This window comes from Artibeus jamaicensis, unplaced genomic scaffold (assembly GCF_021234435.1).
Source record: "Artibeus jamaicensis isolate MK-2021 breed Jamaican fruit bat unplaced genomic scaffold, CSHL_Jam_final scaffold_1283, whole genome shotgun sequence".
Taxonomy (NCBI): Eukaryota; Metazoa; Chordata; class Mammalia; order Chiroptera; family Phyllostomidae; genus Artibeus; species Artibeus jamaicensis.
The window spans coordinates 4,966,526-4,980,333 of record NW_026522028.1 but is presented as its reverse complement, the minus strand read 5'-3'; the positions used below and the strand labels follow the sequence as shown (position 1 = coordinate 4,980,333).

At 44.9% G+C, this 13,808-nt stretch overlaps 1 protein-coding gene across 4 annotated transcripts in view; it reads right to left on the bottom strand.

Moving 5' to 3' along the window:
- Nucleotides 1–13,808, bottom strand: part of DMD (dystrophin) — a 1,990,869-nt gene that overhangs the window by 653,962 nt on the left and 1,323,099 nt on the right. For all 4 annotated transcript variants that reach the window (XM_053655812.1, XM_037127036.2, XM_053655810.1 and 1 more), the window contains one exon: nucleotides 11,323–11,431. In XM_053655812.1, coding sequence (XP_053511787.1) covers nucleotides 11,323–11,431 — 109 coding nt within the window. The remainder of the gene's footprint in view (nucleotides 1–11,322; nucleotides 11,432–13,808) is intronic.

The following is a 13,808-nucleotide window of genomic DNA, read 5'->3' as shown; positions in this document are numbered from 1 at the left end:
AAGAGCTTTCCTGAAGACAGTGGAGAAGAATGAATGACCTTTCAAAACCTTGCAGATCACAATCTTATAATCTACAACTGACATGCGAACTGCTACAGTTTCCTTTTGGAATCTTCTTTCTTTGAGGGTAATGTTACATTCTGTGGCGAAATGATTCAGCAACATTTTAGGACATATTAGGAAATACAAAGACAAGTCTTGCTTTTGTGGGCCGTGGGGTGCCTATTCTTATGATTATGTTCAAATAGTTCCAATTTCCCCTTGATAATAGCTTGAGAAGAAATTCAACATTGCAGTAAATTTTATAGTCATTTTTAGCAAAGGCCCTTCTTTTGGAAGGAGAGAAATAAGAAGGCTAAGGTAATTTTACTGTGTCAAGCCCTTTATTTCTGCTAAAATGCGGGATGTGGATAACTGCAAAATCTCTCACGATCAGAATACTTCTTTCAATCACGGATGCTCTCTGCCACCTCCTCCCCACACATGCGTACACACACCACCCTGGGACTTCCTGGAATGTTTCCAACAAGCATTAGAAATGACGATTTTGAGCTTCTCTTCCTCTGCTAGTTCAGAGCCCAAAGCTTGGGTCTAACTGGAAACGATAACCAAGCAATAAAACTGCCAAAAAGTTAAGAGAAGGAGAAAAGAGGGAACTCCATCACCACAAAATGGATAATAACATGTAAATATTCCAGTTCTCACAGTTTATCACTGTCTTGGCTATTAACAATGAAAGAACTGTTGCAACTTACCCGTTGACTGGGTAATGTCGTTGGAGAACCTGGCCTGGGACCAGGGAACCCCCCACTGCCTACAGAGGAAAATGCCTTTCTGATCCAGGTGAGCAATGCTGGGGCTGCCCCAGCCAGGGTTGACTGCTGTCACGCCCCTTTGCATACTGTGACACATTCTGTATTGCAAGCACCCTCACCTCACTGGAGCGTCCAAATATGAATTTATTAATTGATTAATTTATAGCTGCCAAGAGTTGGAGGGTCTCTGTAGTAGCCCAGGGCTTTGAGATATCCTGGGGAGAGTGAAAAAAAAAAAACCATTTCTTATCCAGTTATTATAATTGATTAGGGAAATTCATTCATTTAGGTTCAAAAGATGACTCCTGATACATTAGACTCCAAGAACATTCTTGCAGTTTAGAGGTGTGAAGCAGAAAAACAACAACAGCATAGCTACACCCAGGGCGTTTTCAGCAGAGAAAGACTTGGCCCCATTGAAACTGATGTGCTTCATCTGAGAGCTTCACATGAAGCGAAATCAACAGCAAGAAACACAGCTGAAGCAGGGAAGGCTGTGGCTGGTGTCAGGACCTCACACAAGCCACCCCAAAATCCCCCGCCATGGCATCCTGATTACTTTGAATTAAAGTTACTTGATAAGCATGCAATAGGAGAAGGGCGTGCTGACTCTCCCCTGTCCTCTTGAATTGCAGGGAATGTATCTCCCTGTGAAATGTACCTTCCTCCTTGCTCCAAAGGGGCTGAGAGAAACCCTTATCCCTAAAGTTAAGGAAACTGCCCTGCATAAAGAAACCTTATTTCTTGTCACTAATTTACCACCAAATTCTCTTTCTGTTTGGATTCTACACTGATGAGCACCCCAGTCTAAGTTTCTTTGTCCTGTTGATTCTTCACAAGTTGTTTTTTGTTTTGCTTTGTTTAAAAGTGTAAAAATCTCCCAGCTGGTGTAGCTCAGTGGATTGAGTGCGGGCCTGCGAACCAAACAACTGCAGTTTGATTCCTGGTTGGGGCACATGCCTGGGTTGCAGGCCAGTTCCCAGCAGGGGACGCACAAGAGGCAACCATACATTGATATTTCCCTCTCTCCTTCTTTTCCCCTCTAAAGATAAATAAATAATCTAAAAAAGAAAAAAGAAAGTTAAAAAAATAAAATAAAAATATAAAAATCTGAGCTGGGTCATCACTTCTCTCCAAGTACCATTTATGATCTCCTGTGTGTAGGTATTAAATTGTTTTTCTTCTATTAATCTGGTCTTTTGTCAATTTTATTAGTCCAGCCTACAAACTCAAGAGGGGTAGGAGGGCTTCTCCTTGTGTTTCTGAGAAGACTGGGTGCGTCTCCTTGTGTTTCTGAGAAGACTGGGACCCAAAAGTGGAGTATAAATCTTAAGAACTAATTGATAGCTCCCTTCCTTCTTTCTTTCCTGATCACTGCAGATGAATGCAGGCCATTTTCACAAGAAATGAATTGTTCTCTCACAATGTAAATCAAACAAATAAACAGCGGTGTCAAGATAGCTAAGCTCCAATTAACCTCATGCTTTTATCACACTGCCTAGATATTTAAAGTATTATTTGAAACAGCTTTTGGATACTTTATTCAACTACAGAGAGGCAAGTGAAGTTCAAATAGCAAATGTACAAGTCACCTTCTGTGTATTTGGTATTTAAGTATAGCAGTCAAAAATTCAAATGAAGTCTCTAAATAAATCACTGCTCCATATATGGTGTCCTGGTTAATAGCATAGGCTTTGGAAACACACGGTCCTATCTTCGAATACCCACGCTGCCACTTTATAACCTTGCACAAATTATTTCATCTTTCTGACCCTCAATTTTCCCATCTGGAAAATGGGAATCACGACACAACTCATTCAAAAGGTATAACCGTGACACTAACTCTAAGACCTGTTGTATGAGTTCAAGTTCACCCCTTGGCTCTAAGACAAGGATGTGAGTGCAGGTAGTTTTATCGGTAGATGATACCAGCAAGCGGTGCGGTTAGAATAAGGGAATGAACTGGAACAGAAAGGAAGTCTATAAGGCACATGCTAACACACAGGTGGTCACTGTGAGCAGCCATGGCTCGACCCCACTACAGACGTCTGGTGTGGAACATGCTTGGGAGCTGTCCTACGAGGAGTGAGGAAGATGGGGCACTCATCCTTTAGCTCCTCCCACTGAGTGCCATTCCAGGACTGATTCCTCTCCAGCATCTGCTCTACAAGTACGTGGGCTTCTCCCGTGGCCAGAGGGAGTGTCCGGGCAGTCATGGGTACTTGAGTTTAGAAGTGTGTGTAGATCAAGAGTGGAGTGGACTTCTGGACACCTTTGACGATCCAGCATGGAGTCACTGTCAGCCATGACGGTTATGGTAAGTGCTGTGTCAAGACTGAGGTAATGGGGTGTAATGGGAATACCCTCAGGAGGGGCCTGGAGCATTGGAATCCACAAGTCTAGACACTGGGATAAGGACTCCACCTGGACACTGATATGAGCGAAACCTCCACCCCTGGTGGGCTATAAGAGCTCTGACTACCCAAAGCTCCAGCCTGGCTGTACCACGGGTCACACTCAGAGCCTCTCCACCTGCTGCCTGTCGCCGTTGCAGCCACCTGACTTGAGATGGACAACCGCCTCTCCTTCGTGCCAGATGCTAGTTAGCTCTGCTCACTTCTACTGCGTAAGCTCCCCTCTCTGCCAGTGCCCTGCGTGTGACTTTATTGGCTTATTGGGGAGGTCCCCCCTAACAAACCTGGCATTGTGGAAAGACACTAATATGTAAGACTCTCTTCAGGGATGCTCCCTTGCTCAAAAAGAAGCCTCAGGGTTTACAGGAAAGAGTAGTGCTAAGCGGACATAGATAAGGCATTAAAGGCCAATTTTGATCTACCTTCTGATTTTCTGAATAAAAGCTTCTGCATGGCTAAAGAAAACAGTATTAAATTAGCAAGACAACCAACTGTATGGGAAAACATATTTGCCAATGATACCTCAGACAAAGGTTTAATCTCTAAAATATACAAAGAACTTACACAACTCCACTCTAAGAAGACACCCAACCCAATTAGAAAATGGGAAAAGGACTTGAACAAACACTTCTCCAAGGAGGACATACAGAACATTCAGAGACACATGAAGAGATGCTCAATATCATTAGCTATCAGAGAGATGCAAATTAAAACCACAATGAGATACCACTTTACACCAGTCAGGATGGCTATCATAAACAAAGCAACAAACAACAAATGTTGGAGGGGTTGTGGGGAAACGGGGTCCTTAGTTCACTGTTGGTGGGAGTGCAGACTGGTACAACCATTATGGAAAACAGTATGGAATTTTCTCAGAAAAATAAAAAATCGACCTGCCTTTTGACCCAGCAATTCCACTGCTAGGATTATATCCTAAGAATCCTAAAACATCAATATCAAAGAACCTATGCACCACAATGTTCATAGCAGCACAATTTACAATAGCCAAGAGTTGGAAGCAACCTAGGTGCCCATCAGTAAATGAATGGATACAAAAATTGTGGTACATATACACAATGGAATTCTATGCTGCAGAGAGAAAGAAGGAGCTCCTACCCTTTGCAACAACATGGATGGAACTGGAAAGCATTATGCTGAGTGAAATAGGCCAGGTGCTGAAAGACAAATACCATATGATCTCACCTTTAACAGGAAGCTAAACAACAAAACAAACAAGTAAGCAGAAAAAAAAAACCCCAAAAAACAAAGACACTGAAATAGAGAACAAGGGGATAGTGACCAGAGGGGAGAAGGAAGGGAAGTTAAGGGGAAAAAGGGGGGAGGGATTTGGAGGAACAAATAGGAAGGACACAGGGACGAGAACTAAGGGGGGGGGGAAATGGGGGGGAGTGGGGGAGCAAGGGGCAGGGGAGGCTGGGATGGGAAAAATAGACAAAAAACTGTACTTGAAAAATAACTAAATAAAATTAAAAAAAAAATAAAGTTAAAAAAAAAAAAAGTGTCATTGGGACACAGGCTGTTTATTTACACATTGTCTGTGGTCTGGCAGCTTTCCGAATCCAACGACGAGGTTAATCACATGACCCATGAAGCAGGAAATATTTGCTTTCTGGTTCTTCACAGAGAGTATGTTGAGCCCCTATCGAGGTAGTAACACAACTGACTGGAGAATTCAGGCTTCTTGACCTCCCAGGACAGCGCTTTTCTAATTACACTTGATCTCCCCAAAATTAATTACAGGAAGCGATGGTGTGATCAGTGTTTAATCAACTAGAAACTTCTACTCACTGGCACCTCTGTGTGTGTATAACATACACAACGGTCGTTCATTTCCAAGTTATTTCCCTGGGACATTTGAAGAACTCTGATATCCTGATTTGGACTCTTCCCATTAAGTATGTTGTGTATGCAATTCCTTTTGAAAATGCTAAATTGGATCTTGTGGAATGCGAATGTTCTTGGGCCCAGCAGCTTGTGGTGAAGAAAAGGATTCATGTTGACATTTACAAGCAGCTTCGCTGGCTCTGTGCCTCCATCTGCCGTGCGGGCCTTCGGTGCTGTGCAAAGTCCTAGCTACCTAAATGTTTCTGAAAGTCTCTAGGGAAGCTTCTTTTAGCATGGTTCTTGCCCCCACGGGTCTCTGAGCTGCTCTACTAGGCAAATACTGCCTGGGCTCAGTGTGTTGCCCATCAACTTGAACTTCCAAGCCCCATGGTTTTTGGGGGGTGGGGAGGGGAGAGGAAGGGTGGTGTTGAAATAACATGGAGTTCCTTTTGCTATCCCGCCCCCCTCCCCCCGCACCAGACCTGACTCAAATTTCATTCCAGGTTGCATGCAGGGGTAGGGATGAACTCCTCCACTCCCCGCAGGCCTATGGCAGTAGTTCAAGATTTTATTGATTTATTTATTTTTAGAGAGAGGGGAAGGGCAGGAGAAAGAGAGGGAGAGAAACATTGATTAACTGCTTCCCACACGCCCACAGTCTAGGCATAGGCCCTGACCAGGGATCGAACTGGTGACCTTTTGGGTCACAGGCTAACACTCAAGCCACTGAGCTACACCGGCCAGGAGTTCTTCAAGTGCAGTCCCCGTGAGCAGCAGCATCACCATCACCTGGGGACTTTTCAGAGCTGCGGCTTCTCAGTTCACCCTGTCCAGCGAATCAGTAACTCTGCGGTGGAAGGCCAACCATCTGTGCTCCAATAAGAAACGGGTGATTTGAATGTAGCGTAAAGGCTGCGAACCACGGACATAGGACATTGGATGCAGACCATTACTTTCTCCTCTGCTTCCCCCACGCATTTCCCCAATGTAGTGGTTTGTGTGTAAAGGTGGCCCCCCAAAGCCTCCCATCCCAGCACACAGGCCCCTGTGCTATGGCCTTAGAGCTTCTCCCTTCCAGAAGCGAAGTCTGTGTCTGCACCCCTTGAATCTGCACTCTGCCTACAACTTGCTTTGACTGAGAATCAGGCAGAAGTGATGTTGTGTGACTTGTAGAGTCTAGGCGTCCAGAGGCGTAACTGCTGTTCTCACCCCTTGAGACACTGTCCTGTTCTGAGAATGCCCCATAACAAAGCCCCCAGTCCAGCCTCCGGGAGGATGAGCAGCCGTGTGAGGAACCAACATTCTCAAACCCACAGTCAGTGGTCTGCTACTTGAGTCCATTTTAGATCATCTAGCTCCTGTTGAGTTGCCGGTAGCTGCGTGCACACGAATGGCCTCTGGCAAGACTTCTGGAATAACTATCCCGCTAATCACGGCTCCATATGCAGACCCACAGAATCACGACCAAGTAAATAACTCTTGTTTTAAGCCATTATGTTTGAGGTGTTTTTATGCAGAGAGAAACAACTGATACACTTAGGTAGCTAAGCAACTGATTACAAAGAAGTTATTTTTTTCCCCCCAGCATGACTATTTCTCCTATAAATTGAAACAATTTAAACAGCTCAGGAACATCTTATCCTCCTTTATCCTCCTTGTATCATATTAATGATTTAAGTAAGCAGCCACAAGGGAGCTTGATTTGGCGCTTTTCAAAAGACACTTGGGCCTCACTTTCTATACATATTAAAGCATATTCTACGAGATGATAATTTCAGTGATTATTCAAGGTTCAGAGTTCCAAAATCTTAAGAAATTCAAATGGAGCAAACGGATTTCTTCTACTCCTTAAGCAGAAAAGCCTGGGCGACGTGCCTCAGTCTTATTCCCCACATCCGAGACTGAGTTAAAGAACATTAACTACTGGCTACCTGCCTCCATAGCTCCAATTTCCATTAGGTTCTTGGACAGAGAGATAGTGCAAGGCGCAGCAAAACCAAAACAAAGCAAAACAAAATAAAACAAAATACAGGCTTGGGAGCCTGACCTGCTTGGACTGCCATCCTGGCTCCAGCTGTGTGGCCTTCACCAAGCTATTTCCCCTCCAAGCCTTGGGATTCTTACTTAAAAAAAAAAAATTCCTTGTAACCATATGTTCTTTATAATTGTTTTGAAGATAAAGTCATCTATGGAAAAGCAGCTAGCAGAACAATGCCATGGGAAAACTCACTATGATGAATTGTATATTATATTGTATGACAATATGGTATGTGAAATAATCAGATTGAAACCACACTACCAATTAGATTTTCCTTTTGTATGCTGTGTTTCAGAGCAAATTTGTGCAAGTCAGGAATTTAGGTAAACCTTCACGCTGAGATTTAAATCACCGTGCTCAAGAAAAAAAAGAAGTTTGATTTGAATGAAAGTAGCTCTGATCTACCTTGAATTCCTTTGATCCTTTCATTGAACATTTGTGCATTTAACCTTTTTACGCCAGGCCCAGCGCCGTGTCAGGGGATGAAAGACCCATGCTTTGGAGAAAATTCCTCTCTCCTTCCCTTCTTCTCCACCTCTGGCCCAAGGGCAACCGGTGATCACTGGTGGCTTGGAGCTGAGGCCATTCCCAGACTCTCCCTACTGGCAGCCACGTGGAGGGAGCAGGTGAGAGGCGAGGAGCAGGAGCAGGAGATGGGACTCTCAGACTGGGCAGCAGGGGGGCGGGGGGCAGGAGCAGAGAAAGTAGGGCAGGAGGTATGAGAGTGTTATCTTCCACTGCTTTGGCCACACATGCCCCTCCCCTCAGCCCTGGGCTCACTGGTTTCCTCAATATTCTCCCATCTTGCTCCAGTTCAAGGCCTTTACTCTGGTTGTGGTCTCTCTTCCTGGAACAGTTTCCCCCAGACATGGCTCACTTCCCCTCCTTCTATCAGCTTCCTGATGTTCTCCGAGATTCTCTTGATGGAAAAGCTTCCCTGCCCCTACCACAGACAGGTAATGTTCTCCTCTGCACTCCCTTTGACGCTTCTCCTGTTTTCTGGTTCTTCACACCTGTTTCTCCAACTTCAGTGTGCACACAGATCACGTGGGTGTACTATTCAAATGCAGATTATGATTCACTGGGTCTGGGGTGGCACCTGAGACTCTGCCTTTCTAACAAGTGCCCATTGGACAGAAATCTGTGAACTACAGTCCGTAACACTTACTATCAAGACAGTATCTGTTCTCCTCCTAATTAGCCCACTGTTTTTCCCTTCCAATCAGAGAATATGTTTTATGAAAGGAGGGACTTTACCTTATTTTATCATGCATCCTCAGCACCCAGTATGGTGCTCAATACATGAGAATGACTCAATAAATATTTATTAAGTGCATGAATTATATATGTTGCTGGAAATCAAAACTGGAACCTTGAATTTACAGGGTCCAGCAGAGGAAACACCTGCTTGAGTGTGGTTGGTAGGGTCATAATATGGGGGTGATAATGTATAGTGTTAACTTGAACATCTCACCTAAAATGTCCTATGGGGTGCTTGAGTGTGATATTGTTATGTTACAGAATGACATGCCTATGATTTTGTAATAAAAGAGTTTGTAATAAAACAGGGGCATTATTTGTGCCGGACCCTGTGTTTTTCCATTAGAAAGATTATTCTTACATTTAAGTGCTTTACAGGTGAAGCAGACCACTGCGGTCTGGCTTTGTCATGTGTCTGCCATGAGTAAAGTGGTTTCAATGGAGGCATAAGCTTGTAATTGTGTTCAGAGTTCAACAAACTTATCAACAAATTGTTGGAACATAATCTCTTTACAGAGTTGATGAGTTTGAACATACAGCAGGAAAGTAGAGAACAAATAGCAATATATGATTATAGAGAGACAAACTGTAATGGGGTACAGAGCATGGACCCCATGATAATAGGGGACACCCCCACAATCCTGCCTACAGGAGAATAGATGGTACAGTGTTTAAGATACACCACATAACAAACACAAGTTAATGCGCCTTTCTGAAGGGGAGGAAGAAGGTTGCTGCCCAAAGGCAATTCTGTCCATGATGGTGAGAATGTGAGTGACTCCTGACATAGCCAGGTGGTGGGGGGGCAGATGCCCTCATTGAATGCCTGTGCATTGCTGGGAAGCTCTTGCCCTGACTAAAGATGGCAGCCGAAAGGGTCAAATACACTGGGGAGCTGACAGAAATGGTGGACACTAATGCACCATAGGAAGAGCAGGAAGCGAGGTCACACAGGAATTTCTGAGCTGAGCATTTAAATTAAGGAGGGCTGAAGGTCAAGGAGGGGAGAGTGGTGAGGTCAGAGGAGGTCTGCAGAGAAGGCAGCCATGAAGTCTGACTGCCTGTAGAAGATGGTGGTAGAGCTGGTGAAGCTGCGGGGACCCGCCAGGCTAAGCACAGACACGTGGGGGATGCTTGGAGGTGAACTGTGACAGGGAATGCTGAACTGCAGACTTCTGCTTCTCTGAAGGACAAAGAGAGAAGCCACTGTCTTGCCTCTGAGACACCGTGACCCAGTGTAATATGGCACTGAGAACAGCACACCCCGGGGTCCTGAAGGAAAGAGCTACTGAGAGAGGATGTCCACTCTGAATCCCACAAGTGCATCTTCCAAGGGCGATGGAGACCTGTTTGCGTGACCAGCTAATGGAGAGGTAAGGACATGGGGAACTTCTGGGCATGGTTTTGGTTTGTAGCCTTTTGGGGAGTGAGAGAAGTGCTGGGTCTCGTGGGAGAGGAGGGCTCTGAGCAGAAGTGCTCTCAGCCCCTCAAGGTTGGAACCCTGTTAATAAAAACCTGTTTCCTCTACCGCAAATTCCAGAGGCATGCAGACTGAAGGCATCCAGTGGCCGAGCCCTGGATTGCATGGCAACACAACTACGCATATGTGCCAAGGGTACCAAAAATTAAAGGTCATAAAAAGAAATAAACCTAGGATAATTAGTTGAATGTAAACCCTGACATGAAAATTTTAGTGTTCCAGATTGATTAAAAAAAAAGAAGTGCTCGCACATGTTTCTCAAGTCTCCAATGTCATTAAATCCAACTCTGAGGACTGTTCGGAAACCCCAGGGGCCATAGGAATCATACACAATGTGCCCAGATCGTATGAGTTCCTTTAACACAGGAACTATTTGGACCTTCTACTGAATGGTCATTGGGCTGCCTCGGGTGCGCTCTTTCAGCAAGGTATATTTCTCCTTGATTATTATAAAATAAATGTCAACTTTGCCTGAAGAACAAGTCACCATGCTTTAATACTTCAATCATCTGATCTTTGCAAAAGAAGACGAGGCCAAAAAATAGTGGAGAACTTTTCTGGCTCCTTACCCCTGAGCCAATATTAACTCTGCCCTGAGACATTATAAGCACCTTCTACTAACCAATGAATGGCGAGTAAAATAAAATAGACCAAAAACACGCAGAACAACAAAACTTGAAACTACGGTTAAAAGAAAAACGTGCCTCCCCCAAGTATGCTTGTGGCAGCCCCTGTACACTTTTCTTCCTCTTGAACTAAGAGCAAAAGAGCTCTTCCAATTATTTTGAAATGGGACAGGGGGCAGGGCAAGGAGGGCTGTGTAGTTCTTTGGGTTCAGGGATCTGTATTGGCCTATTTGAAGAATATCGTCTGAGTGATATAGGATTCCTTGAGGTGGAACCTTCATGCATTAGCGCCAGTGAAGTCTCGTGCTCCTCCTAATCCCCTCTTCAGGCCCAGCGCACCTTTCCCTGAAGCTGGGGTTCCTGTTTGTGAATGATGTTCCTTATCTGACAACTGCCTTGGGCCCCAAGAAAACACTTCTAAGCTCTCCCTTTCCTCCTCATGGGCAGCTCATGGGCAATGCCTAGTGGGGTCAGGAATACAAAGGCCAGACCCTCTCCTTGCAATTCAGCACAGCCAGCCCAGCTCTCAGGCTCTGATGGAATCACTTGATGCCTCTGTGGCAGTCAAATCACCCTTCAACCTTGTTTGCTGTCTACTTCCATGTGCTTCTCTTCATCGGAGGCCTATCTCCAGAAAACACACCACAATGTACTTTCAGCGCCCGGCACTCTGAATCAGCATCCATTTCCCAGGAACCTACTGTAAGGCATTTTGTTTTGTAAACAGCACCAAGGTTTATTCTGACCTTTGGAACCAGTTTTTCCTTCCACCCAGAGACTGCCTTGCGGTGGTGCTTTTGAGCAAATAGCTGCAGCCAAAGAGAAGGTGACCCAGCATACTTACGGGCTCCAAAGGCGGCCAGTCCAGGAGCTGGGCCGGGCTGCTTTGCTCTCAGCTCTTGAAGTAGATGGGTTACCGCCTTCCACTCAGAGCTCAGATCTTCTAACTTCCTCTTTAATAGAAAAACATACATGTTATTTATTTGATTAACGCCTTGAAGATAACTTAATTCATGAAGTTGCTAATTCATTTTGTGAATACATTATTGTATTTCTATTGTATTTTACTCGTGAATTAATTATTCTGGGCAGAAGTCCTTTCAAGGGTATTGTAATTATTTTAGCCAACCACTCTAGAAATATTTATCAACTGTTTGCAGCATACAGGCTTTTGTTCCAGACGCAATTTCATGTAAAGGAAGTAGAGTTCAAACATTAATAAAAGCAAAACAAACAAACCACCAGAAACCAGTATCATCTCAGCAACTGGCTTGACTCTTCTTTTTCCCTGTTTTTTTTTAAAGATTTTATTTATTTACTTTTAGACAGAGGGGAAGGGAAGGAGAAAGAGAGGGAGAGAAACATCAACGTGTGGTTGGCTCTTGCACGCCCCCTACTGGGGACCTCACCTGCAACCCAGGCATGTGTCCTGACTGGGAATCAAACCAGCGACCCTTTGGTTTGACTCTTTTAAAGAGTATCTAGTGTGGCTGCATCTGAGAATTATCCAGAAAACATTACAAATATCCCAATGTCCTGGGTCACCCCTGATCAATCATAATTCAGACCTCTTCATGAAGATAAGCCACTCCAAATCCACTTCAATGATGGAGTCTGACCCCAACATGGTGGGACATCCTTCAGCTGTCAGTCCCTTCAGGGACTGTCCTAGCTGCAGATAGCTGCCTTGCCCAAGGGCAAGCCCTTCCCAGGGCAGCCCTCGTTCGATGACTGAGCAAGGTGAAGGGAGAACAGCTCAGTCACTCTGGCCCCAAGCAGCGCAGCTCTGAAGGGTCATTTTGCTGCAGAGCTGCCATGGAGCTGGCCATACCTGTCGAGGTCAGCGATGGGCTGGCATACATTCAGAGCTGGCTCCCTTGGGGCCTGTGGGAAAAGGCCCCAGTTTTCATCTTTGCCCATTTCTGTGGTGCAAAGACTCCCCATAGCCACTTCTAAGTTGCGAAGATACTCCCAAAAGGCGTGAAAATTTGACAATAGGCTCCCATGAGCAGATATAAGCTGGCTGCAGGACACCAGTGGGTAGCTGTCGGATTACAGCAACCATCCCTTATCTGGGGGAGATACATTCCAAGACTCCCAGTGGATGCCTGAAACCATAGGTATATGCTATGGTTTCAAACACTATATGCACTATGATGTTTCCTTACTGTACATATACACCTAGGATAAAGTTTAATTGATAAATTAGGTGCAAGAAGAGATTATCAAGAATAGTAAACCCTGGCTGGTATGGCTCAGTAGACTGAGCACTAGCCTGCGAACCAAAGGGTCACTGGTTTGATTCCCAGTCAGGGCACATGCCTGGGTTGTGAGCCAGGTCCCCAGTAGGGGGCATGAGAGGCAACCACACACTGATATTTCTGTCCCTCTCTTTCTCCCTGTTTTCCCTTCTGTGTCGAAATAAATTGTAAAAAACCTTGGGGAAAAAAGTGGTAAAAGAGACTCATAAAAGAGACTAGTTATAACAATATTATTGTAATGAAAGTTATGTGAATGGCTTAGAGGCCGTTAAGCAAAATAAGGGTGACTGGAACACGAGCTCTGCAATACTGTGAAGGCAAATCCGATAAGCAGTAGCTACCAAGCAACTAACAGGTACAGAGTGTGTACAGCACCGACTCACTGGACAAAGGGGCAACTCACGTTCCAGGCTCGACAGAGCAGGAAGGTATGAGATTTCCTCACATTATACTCAGAACAGCACATGATTTAAACCCTATGCATTGTTTATGTCTGGGACTTTGTATTCCATATTTCCAGATTATAGCTGCCCACGGGTAACTGAGACCATAAAAAGCAAAGCTGCGGCGAGGAAGGGACCACTGTACTTACTGCCAATAGAACGTGAGCAGAGTATCTGTTGGTTTTGGGCTGAGGCTTTCCCAATGTGTGGGGGTCAGGGGGTGATTAATGCTACTGCCCTGGGACAGTGGATCACATGGGCGCATCAGGGTCACCTGGAGTCCTTGGTAAACCACTGACAGCCGGGTCCCAGCTTCGGAGTTCTAGATTCAATAGGTTTCGTGGTGGGGGAGCCCAAGAATTGGCATCTAAGGATTTTTCCAGTTGATGCTGATGCTGAGCATCCAAGACCAAAGCCCAAGGTAGGCGTTATCCTTCATGAGTTACCCAAGCATCTACTAATGGACTAGATAGGCACCATCCTTGACAAAAATAAAATAGGCCCTCAAATCGTTTTCTATAGGGCTTCATTCTGTTGAGGAATGCCACTTGAGAAAAAGCTGACAAGGGAATAAATACTAAAAGTTCATCACTTCCTAATTTAACTGTTCTCTGTGCTTTTGAGGT